Source organism: Dermacentor variabilis, chromosome 4, assembly GCF_050947875.1.
Source record: "Dermacentor variabilis isolate Ectoservices chromosome 4, ASM5094787v1, whole genome shotgun sequence".
In the NCBI taxonomy this organism is placed as follows: Eukaryota; Metazoa; Arthropoda; class Arachnida; order Ixodida; family Ixodidae; genus Dermacentor; species Dermacentor variabilis.
The window spans coordinates 41375873-41395225 of NC_134571.1; the positions used below are offsets into that span (position 1 = coordinate 41375873).

At 48.7% G+C, this 19353-nt stretch overlaps 1 protein-coding gene across 1 annotated transcript in view; it reads right to left on the reverse strand.

Annotated features, from left to right (window-relative positions):
• LOC142578991 (leucine-rich repeat, immunoglobulin-like domain and transmembrane domain-containing protein 3) overlaps positions 1 to 19353 on the reverse strand; it is a 272600-nt gene that overhangs the window by 20291 nt on the left and 232956 nt on the right. The window contains exons 3-4 of the mRNA XM_075688755.1: positions 9852 to 10856; positions 7560 to 8676 (exon numbers count right to left, since the gene is read on the reverse strand). Of these exons, the coding sequence (XP_075544870.1) occupies positions 7567 to 8676; positions 9852 to 10430 (1689 nt within the window). The 5' untranslated portion in view covers positions 10431 to 10856 and the 3' untranslated portion in view covers positions 7560 to 7566. The remainder of the gene's footprint in view (positions 1 to 7559; positions 8677 to 9851; positions 10857 to 19353) is intronic.

Below are 19353 nucleotides of genomic sequence, written 5' to 3' on the forward strand. Positions count from 1 at the left end.
GCTTTACCACTTTCATATCTGTTTTGTTCTTCATTTTTATTATTGTTATTTCGCGGGCTGGTAACTGTGACTTATTTGTTCGCGGGAAACACACCGCTCTTTGCAGAACGGAACGCTATATGGCTTCGCCGTCGCATTGTCCGGCAGCGCTTTCTTATCGTAGTCGAAACGATGTCATGTCCTTTTCGTCTTTTTACTCTGTTCTTAAACGAAACGAACTTCCGCTTCAAAGGCTAGTTTTTATCGTTAAGTCTTAACTGAAAGGGGAGGAAAAAAACTTGCACTGTGTCCTACACCTAGTACGTTATTTTTCGCCCCCGTCTCTTTCGCGCTATGATTTTTTACTTATTCGTTATCAACCCACTCGCACAAGAAAAGGTTTTGGTAATGAAAACCTTGTACGCAAGCTCTCTCTGAACTACCTCACGTGTGTTTGTTTGTTTGTTTGTTTGTTTGTTTTGCAGAAGGTAACTTTATCCTTCCCCTTCACTACTTCATGGTGGCAGTAGAGTTCATTCAGTGCATTTTTCTTTTCTTTGTACCTCCCTTTCTCTTTTTAACTTGACATAAAAGAAGCGCTAGGCATTTAGATACGCAAATTCGGGCGTTAACTCTGTTTCTTTCAACAGTCGTACACTTCCCATGCGTTCATGCCATCAAGTTTCCAGCATATCGAATATATATGTGCCGCGACTCACGGCTCCCATTCGTCAGTGCCTCTTGCAATGGAAGTGTAAATATCATTGCGACCACAGAAATCTTGCAGTAGGCCGCGTTACGCTGCACTGCATCGCATCTCGTTACAGCGCAGCTGCTCAATAAGTCTACCAATGAGACTTTACGTATTAGTTTTAGAAACATTATAATTCATCGCGCCAATTCCGTGCCCTGCTGCGAGCAGTGGGGCTTGTGTCAGCCAATCAGCAATGAGAGCCAGCTGCGGATTCCGAGGAAATGACGAAGGCTCGTCCACTGCATGGTACTGATATTTCCGTGTTGCTTCCATTCGGCTGTCGCTGTTCGGAGGAGGATAAGATGCGCACAGTGGAGGACTCCTTCTTCTGGTTCTCTATCCTGGTTCGCTGACGCGACCCATAGCTCTTGCTGCACTGCACATAACTGGTGACGCGGACTAAATCCTTTCCTCTCAAAAGTGAATTAATTCATGCAGAGCAACCAGAATATCGACGATGGCAATATCCCTACTATTTCAACATCTGTCACCGGGAACTGGCACGAATATAGCAAAGTCTCTCCTTTAACCGTAATGCTGCTCTGCGTATTAAGAAAGAGCATCACGTGAGACGTCTGATGTGCCATAGCTTCTCGTCACGTGACACAGCGCATTTTCGATCGCGCCGTAAGGGTCGCGTTTCGCCCGCGTACGTACAAATGTTCTTAATTCTGTAGTGCCGGATTTAACCTGTATAACCAAAACAAATATGGAACGCTTCTCGTCAGCTGAAAGCCACTGGAAGACGTACCTTGTCGAAATGATATTTGCGTTGCGTCTCGTGAAACATACGGATTCTGCGCAGTGAGAAGGATCATTAAGACAAGGACAACGTCGAATCCCATATAAATGCAAATCGCAGCGGCATTCCAAATGTCCTCGTCCAAATGTCGAAGGAACTATGAGTTTGTTTGTTTGTTTGTTTGTTTGTTTGTTTGTTTGTTTGTTTGTTTGCTTGCTTGCTTGCTTGCTTGCTTGCTTGTCTGTTTGTTTGCATATTCTCACTACCTCTCATTTTCTTTCTATTTTGTTCTTTTTAAAGCGAAACTTCCTTAGCCCCTTGCACGCGTTTTGGTGAGGTTCGTCGGTTTCTCGTTGCATATATTTCAGGTTATAATATAGAAAACGTATATCTGCTCCGAATGCAAGTGCCAGCATACGGGCTTATTAACACCGTGGACGCTAACCGTCAAAGTTGTGCGAATAAGCGCACCCCCATTCTGCGTAATAAAAGAATACATTTCTACATTCAACCTGAACACTTAATGTCGGCTCATAGGCATTTTTGAAGCACGCTAACTTCTTTAAGGAACAGCACATTATTATTCAGCGGCTTCTTTGATTTAGCTTATTTTCCCTGATTTAGCCATTCCCCATGTACCACTCGGTGTGAGCCTATCCTTGACTAGTCCTGCAGAATCATAATACACCAACGTGACACGCGGGAAATAGAAGCTGTGACGCTTGCGTCAGATATAATGAAGCAAATCCAATTATATGCACCACCGTTAGTTGGTTAGTCACATAACATTTATTTAACCGCTTCATTAAAGCTTAATTTCACATAGACTTCAACACGTGCGTTAGACCTGCATAATTTTTTTTTTCGTCGTTCATGAGAAAAATGTAGTCGCTGCAGCTATGCGCTCAAAAGGGTGATCTCAGCGCAAACGACAGCATTCTTTTTCCGCAGAAGTGCCTACCGCTTTAAATACTCATGACTAACTTGATTTCGCCGCAGAAATGTTGCATAATTTATAGACCTATGCGGCAAGCGTGCAGTGTTCGATTAAATTCGCGATATTACGCTTGCACCTCCATGGAGGCCTAAAAACGGTTGTTCGGGTGGATTTATATGATCCGCGCTCGCCGTGGTAGGCACACAAAATTGAATCCTGTCGGCATAGTAGCAGGCAATGACCCGAGAACTCTTTAGCGCATGCAAAATAAGATTATATATATCGAAACAAAGCTTAAGTGAATAGGTTCGTTAAACGGCGATATGCAAGTGTGTGTACACTTTCATTCTATGCAACGTATGATCTCATTCAATGTTTCCGTTTGTTTTCTCCAAATGTCGCAATTTTATTAACACGCACCTTTTGTGTTTATGCACCGCATTGCTCACAAGCTATGCCAAAATTTAAACACCAAGTCGGCCGGATGCACATTGTGAGACACCTACGCAGCGATGTAACGAGGACGAATGTAATGTACGATGCCTTTAGAGAGAATAATGACGTTGACAGGTGCATGCACAGAGAAGCACTAAGCGTATTTTCTTTTATAACGCATTTTCGAACGTCATACATCCGGTAGCTTGGAGTAATGTGCGGTAGACTCTGCAATGTCATCACAATAATGCGCAAAATGACCCCTGATTTTGTCAAGCAGTCATGCTTTCGGCGTTGCGCGTGCAAAGACCGTTGCCCTCAGCAACGCATAGATTTGCAGAGTGTGAGTGTTCTACTTTGTTCTGAAGTGACCTACCACGAAGCATACTAAACAGAGGGCGTCAGTGCTGCGAGAGTCTTCTTTGGCTGCGTATTCACGCTGTTTTTCTTGTTATTGTTGCCGCTAAAGAAATCACCAATAAAGGCAACGGAAACAGGCTGTCAACTGTCTCTTAAGGGACTGCAATACCCAACCACAGGGAGGAAGGGAGCAGAGAGGGTAGCATGGCAAAAATAAAGGCAAAAAAAAAAAAGAAACGCTAGTAAGAACCAGGTGGCATACTGTGTTACCCCGTTATACACTAGGCTTGACCTCTGTCTCCGCCAAGCAAAGTGTATCTCCTGATCGCCACGCTCATCTGCATAGTGTGTCCTTTGTAGCGTGGCAACCGATATCGCGCACCAGCGTGCCATCCGATGCGCCTCACTGAGTGTCGGTTTGGCAATAGCCAGCAGCGCGCGCCCAGCTAACAAAAAAAGAAAAGAAAGCGCCCTGCGGTGCAGCCACAGCTCGCATGTTGCGCGAGTCCCACAACGACCAGCGAGCCGATGGCACACACTGGAAAAGCAACACTCAGATTGCGAGCTTTCGTGGCTATAGGGTTGGGAAGGAAGGGGGTACAGGTTGGGGGAGGGAGGGAATGCGAGCTGTGAAAGTCACTTCCAAAGTGCACTGGGCGGCCGAGATATAGCTATACGGCGCTTTGCCGCGGCCAGCCCGTAGCATGTAGACCCGCTGTGCCGTTGAACGCACGGCGTGAATCGTATTGCGGAGTGGGCCGTCAACTGGGGCGCGCACTGGGCCTTGCACTGCGAGAACTCCGCGCGCGGCCGGTGAATACTAACGCGCCCCCGCTGCCGCGCTCTATCCGAACGCCGGACGGAAGGAAGGGTTGCGGCGAGGAGGGTCGTAAGAATCGCGTGAACACACAAACGGGCGTCGGGGCGGGCGCAGTAGTTTCGTTTCTATCTGACGTGACGCGCACGTTTTTGCAGCGCGTGAATCTCGTTTGTGCAGCGTCAGCGCGGCCGTGGTTATGATTTATACATGGTCCCCTCGTAAAGGGCGACGCGCCGTGCCATGTGCGCCCACGCGCTGTCTCTGGTGGCTGGCTCCACTGCGATCTTTCTTCTCGCGGCTGCGGACAGTCGGCCGAAGGTTGTGGCGGCGAGCTCCGTTCTTTCTCTTTCCTTTCTTTGTTTTCTTGTTGTTTTTTGCACAGCCAGCCAGCTAGCTCAAAACCGTCGCAGGTCGTTTATTATGCACGACTGGACCATACCCTGCGTTTCGGTAGGCTTAACTGTATCGAATTGTCTAAATGAGTACTTGATATGCGCATGTTGTATAAGGGCTGCGCGCGACAACAGTGCACTTATCGTACGAATAATGTTCGGTAAGTGGCATATCTTGCTTTTATATGCGTTTAGGCGCCATGATGCTGTTGTAGTGCTTAAAAGAGTGCATATACTCTTTTTGTTTGACACAGTACTACCACAAAAATTAAGAATAGTCCCGCGACGCAATCCTTTGGGGGTTAGCGATACAGCGCTGACGGATCAGCCTTTTTTTAATTATTATTATTCTCCAGGCAAGTCGTGTATCGCGAGGCGCCGGCAACTCAAGCAGTCAAGTAGCAGCGTTCAGTGAACTTGGGCACACAGATTAATTACATTCCTTGTTATGCGAGTCACTATTTTTGCAGCCAACTACTGCACATATTCTTCCCTCTACCGCTCCGCATTTTGCAGCATAAATGGAGCACAGTGCGTTAGCGAACATCCAGTTGCATTGCCGACAGCTGATCGCACAGTAGCGACCCGTGGCGGTAGCTTAGCAGCTATGGTGTTGGGCTGCTGAGCACGACGTCACGGGATCGAATACCGGCCGTGGCGGCCACATTTAGATTGGGGATTTGGGGGTATGTTAAGGTCCCTTGGTGGTCAAAATTAATCCGGAGTCCCCCAATACAGCGTGCCTCAGAATTACATCCGAGGTTTTGGCACGTGAAACCCCAGAATACGATTAAATTCAATTCAATTCGCGCATTAGCAGGGCAAACTCGGTGATGGTTTTGTATTCGTGCGCTTTCGCTGAGGCAATGGGTGGCGCGCCGCTGAAAGCGCCATCTCGTTCCTCTAGGGCAAACTACTCCGCGAAAAGAGTCAATAATCGTATATGTTAACCAGCCGTGATAGTTCGGTGGCTACGGCATTGTGGATGAACAATGACCGCCGCATAGGTACGCCCACCATCGGGCCGCAACGACCATAGGGTGGGTCTCAATGAGCATAAGGTCGCCGGTTCGACTGCCGGGAACGCCAGGCAAATTCAAGTGGCGGAGTGTAATGGAAGAATACCGGTGTACCATGCTGTGGGCGCAGCTTCAAGAACGATAGGCTGCCAATATTATTTTGGAGCACTCCACAACGGCGTCTCTAATAGCCCGTGACATGATTATGGACGTTGTGTTCCATGGATCGATCACATTTGTCAAATTTATTCTGATACCTCACGGAACCTCAAAGACATGCTCACTTAGGTTCACTTGCTGCCCTCACATCAAGCGGTTTCCATAGAAAAGCAAAAACAATGCCCCAGGATGGGCAACAAATCTAATATTTAGTAAAGCAATGTGTAGTACGTGTAACGCTTTGCCTTCTTCTCCGTTGTGTATCACCTATTGTTAAGCTGTGGCGTAGTGAAAATTTCAAGCCCCTAATAATGCGCTGGGATTCAACAGGTTCAGTACTAAAATGTTTAAACCTGTTTGTATATTCGCGTACATTTTTTTTTACGACGCTAAGCATTGGGCTACCAGGAAAGCATGATATCCTAAGCCTCAAATGTGCCCTGCTTAAAAGGGAGGAAAATAAAAAAAAGAAAGCAGGGAGGTAATCAGGTTGTTTGCTACCCTACACTGGAGGTTGTGGAAGCGTGCAGAAAAGAAAACAGGAAAGGGAGACAGAAAGGGATAACAAGTGATGTTCAGGCACACGCAAAAGCGTTCACCGCGCAACAAAGGCGTTCGCATAGCCTATACTCTCTTCCATACAGAGCAGTCAACGCATTGGAAGCTAGAGAGGCTTCTTTCAGTGGCTTCGTTCACGCTTGGATATCGTTCGATATTTTTTGGCCGCAATTGTGCGTAACTGTTTTTCTTATAGGCTAAGCATTAATGAAACAAGTTTTAATCCTTAGAAACAAACATACTGTGATATACGACTGCTAATGCGTTGTTTTAGATCATCTTTTTTTTTTTGTTCTTTTCTGGCTTTCTTTTTTATTTGCAACCCGTCACAAGGAGCCTCACGTGCATGATCGCGCGGGCGAACGCTGTTGGCGCGCAGCGAAGCATGGACGGAACGCGCGGAGTGATAAATTTTCTTGACCGAACTCCTTGCGTAGCTTGCACAACGTTGACTGCTATGTATGGAGCGGTGTACAATCATCTTCAAAAAAAGAAAGTAGTAGTGCCTGTTTGTGGCGCTCTGCGCAAATGACGGTTGAGCATACATGGACTGCTAAGAAAATTATTACCGCCAACAGGGGGGATTAAAGGGAGAGGGCAAAGTATCTGATCTTTATCGCGCTGCTTATATATGTGTGCTCCCCAACCATGGTTTCGACTTCACCTAACTGCACTTGCTTTCGTGCACCACGACCTGGGCTGCGTCACGATACTTGTGCATACTGCAGGGCAAGGGGCTCTCGCAGTGCCCTCGGCTACTATACTCTCCGGCGCCAACCGCACGCGCCCTCTACGTCCAAATTTCGATTTGTCACAGCTTCAGGAAAGCATCTGCCAGCTTCGGCAACGTTTTGGAGCGCCGTCACACTATAAAAAAAAATCACGTTGAGTGACAAGGAGTCCCGTCTACTGAATCCGATCACTGTTACGCCAATCTTCGACGGAAGCCCGCGTGGTGCGAAAGGAACGCAGATGAAGTAAAGGATGTGCTCCCCTGATTAAAAAGAAAATTCGGGTCTTGACATTTGAAGCCACATATAAGTCTCCTTTATCACCATCTCGATAAACATATGACACTGGCACATATTGGCATATGCTGCAGTAAGCGTGCGTAAATGCCGGGCTTGTTGCTTCATTTAGGTTCAACCTGGTCACCATGACGTAGAGGGAGGGAGAGAGGATTCAAAGATAAGAATGACGGAGAGTTTAGCCGGAAGAACATGGTTATGAACTGCAGGACCTCACCTAGGTCAAAGGGGGCACAGCAAAAAGGAAGATGAGGATAAGAGGGGCTGCGCTCAGGTTGTACTTTTCCAGCCCCATCCCACGTTAACAGTGCAAATGACACCGATCAGCAGAGCTTGGCGACTTAGAGGCTCACGAGCAAGGGTTCTATACACTCACCGAGATGTCAGTCGAGGATGTCCGTCTCGTACTCTCTCTCATCTCCGAGCCCCTCGTCCGGCGAGTCCCTCGCGCCCGGCGACAGCGGATTGGCCACGATTCCCGCGGGTCGCTTCCTGGTCGCGCACACCTGTTCGTGCCTCGGCGCACCGGCGGACACGCGCAGCGCGTCCGTCACCACGTCGCTCGCGCCACCTTCCTCCTCCTTGTTCGCGCCGCGGCACGCGCGCAGAGTCCGGTACTCGCCGCGCAACACGGCGGCCACGATGCCCGACTTGGCCGTCGCCGGCGCGGGCTTCTTGTTGGAGCTCAGCAGGGGCGCCGGGCTGCCGGACTGCTCCTCGGAGTTGGCCTGCAGGCTGCCGGCGTCCGACGAGCGCTGCTTCGACTCGAGCAGCAGCGACTCGAGTCGCATCTGCGTCTCCTTGGCGGCGCGCGGACCCCGGGCGGGCCGGCGCACCGCCAGCAGGCACGCCGAGGCCGCGACCAGTGCCAGAAGCAGAAGTAGGCCAAGCACGATGCCGACTATCTCGGGCGCCGACAGCGCCGCGAGGTCGGCCGAACGCGGTCGCACTATGAGCGTCACGTTGGCCGTCTGATTGCCGGCGCGGTTGGCCGCGGCGCACAGGTAGCGTCCGCTGTCCTTGAGCATCACGTTGATGATGGTGAGCGTGCTCGTCTGCTGCCGCCGGCCGCTCTGGTGCGCCCGCAGCAGGTACATCTGGCGCCCAAACGATATGAGCGACAGGTTGACGATGGCGCGGCTCCGCCACAGCCACCTGACGTTGGCCGCCGGCAGGGAGTCGACGTCGCACTGCAGCGTGGCGTTCTCTCCTTCCACGGCGCCCACGCGCAGCTCGCTGGCGGCGATGCGGGGCGCGCAGGCGAAGTCGTCCGGTTCCAGCTGGCTCCAGAGGCGGCGCGCGAGCCTCGGCGGCCCCTCGCAGCGCGGCGGCACCGAGAGCGGCACGTTGCGCTGATGCATCCACTGCCGCAGGCTGCGCAGGCTGCAGTCGCAGTGCCACGGATTGTCGCTCAGGTCTAGCGAGTGCAGCGGTGGCAGTGTGAGGCCGTCCGGGGGTAGCGAGCGCAGTCGATTGCCGTCGAGGCGAAGTACCTGAAGAAAGGCGAAAAGAAACAAAGTCATAGGCCTGCGCGGCACACGCAGCACGGTCGCAGCGTAAGCTGAACAAGCGGCTACGTGGGAGCTCAATTTTCGGCACTAGAGGGTCTTCGCGGCGCAGTCTCTTTTTCGTTGTTTTCACGAGAACGAACTGAACTGCCCGGCCGCCGTCGATGGCGAGCTGCGCCTTGTGCTGCTCTCTGCACAGCGGTCTGCTGAGCCCGACGTTGCCGGGTTGCAGTCAGGCACGGGTTGTAAACGGTTGCTGCTGAAGAAGCTGTGATTCGCTTCTTCAGCAGCAGTTCGTGCCTTGCGAGGAGGCGCCATAACGTGTACCCAACTGTAAACACAGAAATCGAGACTACGCGGCGCACACTTCACGTTCTTTGAATTCTTTGACGCGTGGTAGAATACCGTTCAGGTGCCGCATGTAGTGACACCTCGTGGAATACAACGCAACTGCAATGCACAGTTCGCACGTATGGGGGCTTCGCGGTTCGCATCTCACCTCGCGTGTAAGCGCGCGACAAGTGGCACGATACGATGCTGCTGCTGCTGATAATGATGAGATGATGATTTATTGGCACCCCCTTTGGATCGTCAAGGTGACAAAGAGGCACCTAGCCTGCCTGATTTGATCAGGTATGCTGCACGCCTTTTTCGTTCTATCATTTTCGTATAACCCTCCTTAGTTTAGTCTTTTCTTCCTTCCTCAAAACTTATCTGTCTACCTTGTACTGCTACCTATGCAGCTCCTGCATGGCGTGCCGCCTGGTACAATAATATGCAACTACAATGCAAAGTGTGCACGTGTGGACGCTACGCGGCGCACAACTCACATCACGTGACTCCTCGCGCACTAGGACGCATGTCTAGGGCACGTTTCCTTCGCAGCAAGCAAGCAAGCTGCTGCTGCTGCTGATGATTTATTGGTATCCCCTTTGAAATGGGGCGGTGGCAAATAGCCACTTAGCGTGCTTAGTTTAATGAGGTATGCTGTACACCTCTTTTTTTTCCTAGCTTTTCTGTATACATCTCTTTATTCTTTTTCTTCTCAAAATCTCGCTATCTACCTTGTATCGCGACCTAAGCAACTGCAAGAATTTTTTCATTTTTCATAATTTCTCTCGCGGTATAAAGGAGCTGCTTATGTAGCGACCCGGTAGTACCTCTAGTGACTGCAGGTCGGCGAAGACGTTCGTCTCGAGCCAAGCCAGCTGACACTGACTCAGCTCCAGGGAGACGAGACTGTGCAGTCCGCGGAAGCTGTGTCCGCCCAGCCTCTGGATCGGGTTGGCGCTGAGCTGCAGCCGGCGCAGCAGCGGGCAGTAGGGCGCCAGCTTGGGAACGGCCGTGAGGAAGTTGTGGCTGAGGTCGAGCTCGACGAGGTTGTTGAGGCCGCGGAACGCGTCGTCCGCCATCAGGACGATGCCGCAGCGCGACAGGTAGATGCGCTGCAGGTGCACCAGGCGCGCCTGCTGGAAGTGGCCGCCCGGCAGCGTCTTGAGGATGTTGCCCGTCAGGTTGAGCACCTGCGTGTCGCTCGGCAGGTGCTGCGGCACGCTGCCCGTTAAACCTGCGCACTCGGCGGTGCGCTTGCCGCCGCTCCACTTGCAGCTGCAGGCCGACGGGCAGCTGCCGCCGTGCGGTGAAGCCGTGCCGCCGGCGGCCGCGGCGGCCGCCATGATGATCAGTGAGAGGAGGAGGGCACTCGGAGAGAAGGAGGCTCGCGACGCAGTCCGGGGCATCGTCGGCGAGCCCCCGTCAAGGAGCCCCGGGTTCGCGCGTCGCCGCCGCGGCCATCGGTGGAATATTCGGCCCGGGCTGGTTACGTGGCCACGCGCGAGGCCCTGTCAGCTGCCCCGGTCGCCGGAGAGTTCCCAAATTCCCGTGCGGTGCATGGTACGCCGGACCTGCCGTCAGCGGGGCGACGGCTCCGCGCGCTCAAGCTGGGTTCGCATCTATTGCAAGCCAGCTGCTGCTGTCGGGAGACGTCCGACAAGGCTTTCATGCCTGGACACTGGCAGCACTCGCATGGTAATGGAAGATACGCTTGCGTTTTCCTTTCTTTTTTCAGCTCACTCTGTTGGGCGCGCCAGACATGGCCAGGTTGTACTTCTCGAGAACGCAGAATCACGGGGCGTCGCCGATTTCACAGGGCGCTTACTGGAGACCTGGAAGCGAAAAAAAAGAAAACACGAACGATGAGTGTGTTTAGCAGTGTGATAGATTTCCGAGTGGCATCACGAATCTGTAGGCAGTGGCTACTCGACTGGATGTTATTAAGCAGCGAATGCAAAAGAACTCGAAAGCCCTTTCAACTATTAGGCAATTCTGAAACGCGTACTCATATTACGTGCCCGCCTTCGGATGCGCTAAAATCAATTTACAGGAAAAAGCTATGATGGACAATAAAATCGAGCTAACACTCTTGGCGCAACAAGCCTACCTCTTTCTCTCCGCACTGGCCGAGATTAATTTGCGCTAAGCTCTCCCCCTTATGGTCACAAGTTGCGCTGCCTTTCAGGATGATTCCATTTTCATGCGCATGAACTTAGTAGTAAGGTTTCGGCACAAAACTACTTAAGGCTACGACTTCTACATGTGATTGCATACGATTGATTATTTTCATTCCGCAATCTGGCCACCAGAGGTATGAATCTGCATATTCAAGCGTAATAAATATGTATCATAGAAAAAAAATTGCTTTCACGTAAAAGATGCGCGTATCTACGAAGCAAGTTTACTCGGGCTTTTATGAAAAAAAAAACTTCGTTCTTGAAGAAAAATTCGTCCTGCTCTGGGTTCGTACCCGCCAATTTTCCAGAGCTGGCGAGGGCGAAATAGATGAGAACTTGAAGCGCAGGAGCAAATATTTACACTCATTTCATTATTTTGACTGAATGTGTCACTTATGATGATTATTATTATTACGACACTGACTGAATGAGTAAACACAAAGAACCTCCGAATGTAGCAGAAGGCAACGACCCCAGATTTTTTACGCGCGTAAATGTTGTTAAAGACAAACAACATTGACGCGCGTTGTGATCCTCATAACACTGTAGACATTGCTCATCACTTCCGGGTAGAATAGAGGCCGTCATCGTTCTTTTTTTATATTATTATTACGCGGGAACCGTGCATATCATAACACCAGCCTTGCGCCTCGATGCTGCAGATAAAGCGCCCCTGGGCGGAGCGTTTTACGATCTCTGAAAAGCGCCTACGTGCGGAGAAGCAACGTACGTCCACCGGGGATCGGTCAGACAGGCACGTTGCAAAGCGGCGCTCACACGTACTACGACCATCCGCGCGCGCGCGCGCGAGCACCGGCAAACGTGGCACGGACGCTCGAAACAAAAAGGGGGCAGCCGTAACTCCCACTGGCCGGACCGCCCTGCTTCGTCCCGACTGCCGCCCAGCTGGAGATATCAGCGGGCCTTTCGCAACGCCGTAAAGAGCGAAGAAATGGCCTCGCGCAGGCCGCGCGGTGCATGCACTTTGAATGAAGGTCGCGCGTTCGGCCTGCCCTAGTCCCCGTCGCCCTTTCTGCCCTCTCCTCCCCCTCACCCCCCCCCCCCCCCCCGCTTCAACCTCTCCCGCACGTCGTTGGCATCGGTCCGCCGCGACTGCTTTCGCGCGGCGCGCAGCGCTGTCAATAAAACACGAGCCCCGCGCGATCAGTAGGAGAGCGTGCCCTACGCTTCACGTATACGTTCGCGGCTCCGGTAGGGCGTGCGCGGCGCGTTGGAGTTAGAGTCGCGCGGAGCGCCCCCGTTCTCGTCCGCCTCCGATACGGTGGCGGGGACTCGACAGCACGCCGAGAAAATAGGGGCGCGATTCAAAAGCGGGGAGTGCGACGTTAAAAGAATGGCGGAAAGGTTTGACGAGCGCCCCGCCGCGCCCCCCTTGCAGACTTCGCCGTAATTCAAGCGCCACTCACAAACCGGCCTATAACACCCGTTCGCAGACGACGCGCGCCTTTCGTTTCCTGTCCTATAGCGCTCGTCCGGAAGAGGCGGCGAATAATAAAAGCCGGTCTCCGCTTTAAGGGAGCATACGCACGTCACTCGCCGTCGTGATGATGGCCCTTTCAGCTTAGTTCGGTGAGATCCCGATGCCGTTTATTTTTTTCTCTCCCCCTTTTCGGGGATAAAGGCTGGTTTTCGTTCCATGTTTTGTGGTTCCGCTCCGGCACGCGTTCCAGCGGCAACCTGGAGGAAACGACCTCGCGGCGCGTGCCTTGCTGCGACAAGCCGGGGCCGGTCCCCAACCTTTCTTATTTTTTTTTACGGCACCATGCCGAGGAAGCTTCGCGCTGAAGCGGTTACGGGGCACAAGACACCCTAGTTTCGAATTGGCTCAGCTTGACGCGTCCTCCCGCCGTCTCTTCTGCTTATACACTCTCCACGTCCTTCCGTTTCGTTTCGCTCACTGTTTGTCGTCGGGAAAGCAAAGAGGATATGCTACCTTTTCCCTTTGGGGAATGCCGGATTTATAACCCCCGGTCGCTCTGCGCCGTGCCTCTTTTCACGCCACCGTCGGCAGCGTGTTTCTGGTGCGCGCTCTCTTTCTCTGTATATCTCGGGTTTTTGCGACTTGCCTCGTATATATAGCAAGTTCGAGAGGAACTGGTTTGGCACGAACAGTCGGCGCTAAAGCGCAAGCTCGTTCTCGACGGCAACGCCAGAGCCGGCGTTTAAAACACCGTTTGATTGAGAGTTTGACGTTAGCTCGAGGCGCACTATGCCGAGAACTCCGCGCGCGCCTACCGACCGAGGAAGAAAAGGGCTCGCTTCGACGACTATACGACGGCGGGGGAATACACATTACGGCCGCGACCGCGTGGCCTGCTTGGCTGGAGCGTATACGTTCGCTCGGGGCGGCGGGCGTGTTATATGTAGTACGGGGGCGGCTCCGCTGTGCTACGTGCGCTCCGGACTCGGAGCCCTATCCCGGCTCTTTCTTTATTTCGTCGTTTCGCGAGAAACTTTTGATCGAGCCGGAGTTCTTGATTCTGGGCGTGATTCGGACGAGCCGCGGTGCTTTACGGCAGGTCGATGTCTAATAAGGCTTCACGAGCGACGCTCCCCTCTCTCTCTCCCCTTTTGCTTCCCCCTCCGTGGCGCGATCTATGGCTTCCCCGCTTGAGTTTACAAATGCGCAGTGCGGAGAACTTGCGCGAAATAAGCAGAACCAAAGGGAAAAGGGCGAAGAAAGAAAGCAAATTACGTAGTCATCCTATTCGAGGCATCGAAAAGGAGTTTTATATTTAGATAGAGTACGTAAAACTCCTTTTTTCTTTTTGTCTTAATATTCGAGAGGCTTCATGTTCTAACGTTCAACTTTATTCGCCAGACTTTACGATATCTCCTGAGGAGGATGAACAAAAAATTGCGCTGTAGCTTAAACGTTGCTACATCCGCCCCTTTCGTAAAGAGAAGCCGGTCATATTGTTTAAATTTGTAACCATTGTTGCTGAAGGTCATGATTTCTACTCTTCTTTCTAATCATGATAAGCACTGAAAGCAACATAGAATATTGCGCCATTGGGCAGGATATGTTGTAAGCTTTCTTTGGCGCACGTGTTTCGATTTTCCAGTGAAAGTGCGAGAAAGATGTGAATATGCGCAAAAGAAACAAGAAAAGCTTCTTGCGCAAAAACATATGAGTTCATATTTTAAAGATGTTCAAGTTCTGAGCACATCACTTGGTCTTATTTCCCGTGGTTTTTCTCCCCAGTAAACTGCTGGTACGGGGTGTTCCGTCTCCGTGCGTGCGTGTGTGTGTGTGTGTGTGTGTGTGTGTGTGTGTGTGTGTGTGTGTGTGTGTGTGTGTGTGTGTGTGTGTGTGTGTGTGTGTGTGTGTGTGTGTGTGTGTGTGTGTGTGTGTGTGTGTGTGTGTGTGTGTGTGTGTGTGTGTGTGTGTGTGTGTCTTTCCTTCCTTCCTTCCTTCCTTATTTTTTCTTTCTTTCTTTCTTTCTTTAAGCACATGGTGCTTAAGAAAAGACAGGCACAGCGCATGGTGCCGAGTCACGCGAAACCACGTTCTCTCCGCAGCAATCTACCACAAAACATCAATAGCCCCGTTTTGAAATCACTACCCTGTATTGTAAAAAAATTGGTTTCCCCAATGAAACCTTTATTTACCTCACACGAAGTTTTAAGTGAACTAATCCCAAAATACCCGCCCGAAATCAGCGATAAAATCGTTTTAGACGGCAGCGAGGGACAGGAACAACCTACGTAATCTATGCACGTATTGCGCGACACGAAACAGCATCGTTAAAAAACCTTTAGTGCGGATACTTATATTTACTCCAGAACCTCCATTACATCGATTTTGAAACAACAAACTTTCATTTTGTGCTTCAAATTGAGAAGGTCTGAAACAAACAGAACAAAAACAAAACGGGAATGTAGGGTCATTAGCGCCAGGTGGTGGGTTGCCACAGGTGTAGAAAGAGCAAAGTACTTCTCGGGGGATGTTCGACCGTCGATAATGCTACGAGTGAAGCAGAAATGTTGCGTGCTCCCTATGATGTAGCGAAAGAAAAAGAGAAGCGGTAGGCCTGAACCTACATTTGGAAGAGAGAATCATATCGGCACGGTCCAGGCTAGAACAGGGGACAATTAATTAAAATAGAAAGCTCGCGTACTTTCCTCGACGTCATGGCTCGTTTAAGTAACGGCACCTTATGTAAATATAGATAACGAAGTCGCATCGTAGTCAAAGGGCAGGAACATAAGTGTAGCAACATGTATAGTTTTAGTAAAACCATAAACAAGACTTTCAAATTCACTCGCTACAAAAAAATAAAAATAAATAAATCATAAGACGTGGCAGGGCACCAGCTTGACATACTACTGTATCGTGATGAAAAAAGTAAGGAAACTTTTCAGGCCGGCTATTGTCTCGACAGCAACAGTGAAACCAGGAGAGCGAGAGAGAAAGAGAGAGAGAAACGGCAGGGAGGTTAGCTCGAGGTGAGTTTCCAGTTGGCTACCCTGCACTAGGGTGGGAGATATAAAGGTTGGAAAGAAGGCAAACAGAGTTGGAAAAAGACAAGGACAGGTAGCATGGAAGGCAACGTATACAATACTGGAGGGTGATTCTATGCGCTGTTACTTCTTGGTAGCCATTTCTGCAATATTGCTGACTGCAGCTCTTTCTTTCTTTTCTTCTTCTTTCTTTTTTTTTGGGGGGGGGGGGGGGCGGGCGCTCGCGCTCAACAAAAGCTGCAGTCAAGCAATACCGACCTTAATCCTGTTTTACTCCTGTAAAGCGTGCTTTGTCTGCAAAGTATTTCTGCATGCAAAAAAGACAACTTTAGAGGGCCAGCTACCAAACTCTTGTCTGCCAAGTCATCAACACACAAGCTTGTAATCACCGATATACACCGCAGTATAACTTTCTGCGGCACGTTTCTAAGGCAACACTGCATTCAGTAGAGGCGCTTTTGTCCCGATTTGAAGCATCGAACTCGTGGCTGAGTGCCTCGCGATTAGAAGAACACTCAGCCACGAGTTCGATGCTTCAAATCGGGACAAAAGCGCCTCTACTGAATGCAAAAAAAAAAAAAAACTCGTGGCTGAGTGGTAGCATCTCCGTCTCGCACTCCGGAGACGCTGGTTCGATTCCCACCCAGCTCATCTTGCAAGTTGTTTTTTATTTATGAAGTGCCTTCCAAGATTTATTGCTTACAGCCAACGTCGCCACCGGCTTTTCTGCGACATGAGCTCCTTAACGCTGTCGCGTTAAAAGCAGCTGTAAAGGGGGCGATACTATCGTACACGATGCATCACCAGTGTCAGTTTGCAAGGTGTATGCAACTTTCTTTTGTCTGTGTCTCTGTCATTTATTTATTTCCTATATTATTTATCTTCTTCTCCTCATCTCCTGTTTTCATTCGCTCCTCCTGAAAGAGTATAGGCAGGCGTTGTGCCCCTCTCGTTGGCTGTTGTCGGCTTCCTCCCTCCCTGTTTCCTTTATGTGCTTGACTTGTATGTTTCCATATCTAATAATAATAATAATAATAATAATAATAATAATAATAATAATAATAATAATAATAATAATAATAATAATAATAATAATAATAATAATAATAATAATAATAATAATAATAATAATAATACTTATTTCCACAAAATATACAAAAGAACAAAAGCAGGCCGGTCTAAGCCTCAATTGGCTTGTAGGACCGTGCCAATGAATATGATAGACAAGGCAAAAAATATACATAAATTGATGAGACATGAAGAAAAAAATAAAACAAATGGCAAAAAATTGAAAAGAACAAGATAACATTTGCTTATCTACATATAACAAAAGTTGAAGAGGTAAACATTGCGATGCCAAAAGTTGTTCAAGAGGTTAGTTTTACTGTAGCTGCTTTAAGAAGTGTTTGAGCGTGCTTTTCGATGTCGCGTTAAATATTTCTTCTGCTAATTTGTTAAATATGTCAGGCACATAAGCACAGCGTCTGGCCGCGCCATACCTTGTGACTGAACGAGGAACTACATAACGGACATGTTTTCTAAGCTCTCGTGAGGCTGCACTTTCTTGTTTGAAAGCGGAATTCCAGAAATGTTCAACGACAACTGTTTCTATAACTAATCAATGGAAGTTCGGTAGACCAAGTTCACGGAAGATATTTGCAGATGTTACTATTGGGGAATTGTATGCAACATTTTTGAGAATGTTTTTTATAATCCGGTCTACCCTGCATTTCCAACGATCCGAACAAAAGCCAAAGACTGTAATGCCGTACCTCAACACACTGTAACCTAGTGCATGTGCTATAATCATTTTTTATAGACGAGGGTGCAATACTTTTGATATTGAACAACAGCCAAGCTACTGACCTCAGTTTAGAATAAACAAGTGATAAGTGATGTTGCCACGATAAATTACTGTCGAAATATATTCCGAGATATTTCACACAATCCACGTAAGGAATAGGCGCACATTTACAATGAACACAGTCCGACTCATGCAAGTAGAGAGGCATGTTAATAACAGTAGTCTTAAGCGGGGAGCGAAAACAAACAAGTATTTTTGGGGCATTTACAACAATTCCATTATTAGAGAACCAAAGGATTGCCTTGTACACGTTATTTTGCAACAAATAATAATAATAATAATAATAATAATAATAATAATAATAATAATAATAATAATAATAATAATAACTGCGTGTGTGTAGAATAGCATATACAGGTAACTTGATATAACTATATTGCAGGCACAATAGTGTAATAGAGTGACTCGGATACGATGTGATACTATAATATCATAAATAACTCCTCAATACAACGTTCACGAACCCAGAAGCAAGCGACTCATTTTCGCAGCACGAAGCAACGGTCTGAGATTTCTCGGAAACTTGCTTTTCGGGTTCATTACGCTTATATTAAAGACTCTTGTCTTATATAAGACTCTTGTCCCTGCTTGAATATAGTTCTACAAGACAATTATCGACATGTACCAAATTTGTCTCTCATACTTTTTTCTGCATTTATTTCGCACACTATGTTCTCTTTTCTCTTCTTTTTCGTTCCTCGTGTGTCCACAATCTCAGCGCCTAATATTTTCTTTTTCATACCACGAATAATTTTCCCTTTTGGCGCATGAGATTCTCGCGCACGTGTAAGCGGAGTACAATGCATATACAAACAGAGCTCGATACTGTTCACAACTTTAGACTTGCGTTGTTGGCACTTTCCCGCTGTAGACTCTACTTTCTTAACCACCACTGTGCAGCGTTGCCATCTGACTGTACACGCAACTTCCCAACCAACCGGTTCTTTTTCTTTCTTTACTGTGCGCCTATTTCTTTGTAAGCCAGCAAAACAGATGCTATTTTAGTTAAGCTGCCTACATCCCAGTCTATTCCTGTCTTCAGCCTATCAAAGGTTAGACTAAACAAGATATTTGAAAAAACTCGAGACCCTGAGATGCTTAGAGCTTTTAAAGTGTTTCGAAATAAACTGACGGCGGAAATACGCAGTGCACATGATCAATATTTTTGTAACCAGTTTTCCTCCTCGATGAATAAGTCGGATGAATTATAGAGGAATCTGAATGGACTTCTAAACAGATCTACAGGTCCAAGCCCAGTAATGAAAATTCAGACTCGGGATAAGGAACTCACTGGCACTGATTTAGCTGAAGCATTCTACGGCTACTTTACAGAGATATCTAGTAATTTCATTGATTCTAATACTCTTTATATAAGACACGAGAAGGCAATGTTCTTAACGCCAATATCAGAATCAGAGGTCATGTCGGTTTTCATGGGGCTGAAGAATAGCAAATGTGGAGAGAAACAGGGCATTGTAATAAAACCAGTGAAGTTTGTGATAGAAGACATAGCGGAGCGCTTAGCTCACATATATAGAATTTCCTTATATCAATGAACATTCCCGCGGCAAATGCAGCTCGCCAAAGTGAGTGTATTGCACAAGAAAGGAAGTAAGAATGATTTCACAAATTTTAGACCCGTGCCCATACTACCCGTTTTCTCAAAAGGATTTGAAAAAATAAACCTTAACAGAATAACAAATTTTAGCGAACAATGCGAAACCAGTCACGGCGTGCAGTATGGTTTTCGGAAACATCGATCAGCAGAAATGACACTGATAGAACAAAAAAAAATTTCCTGCA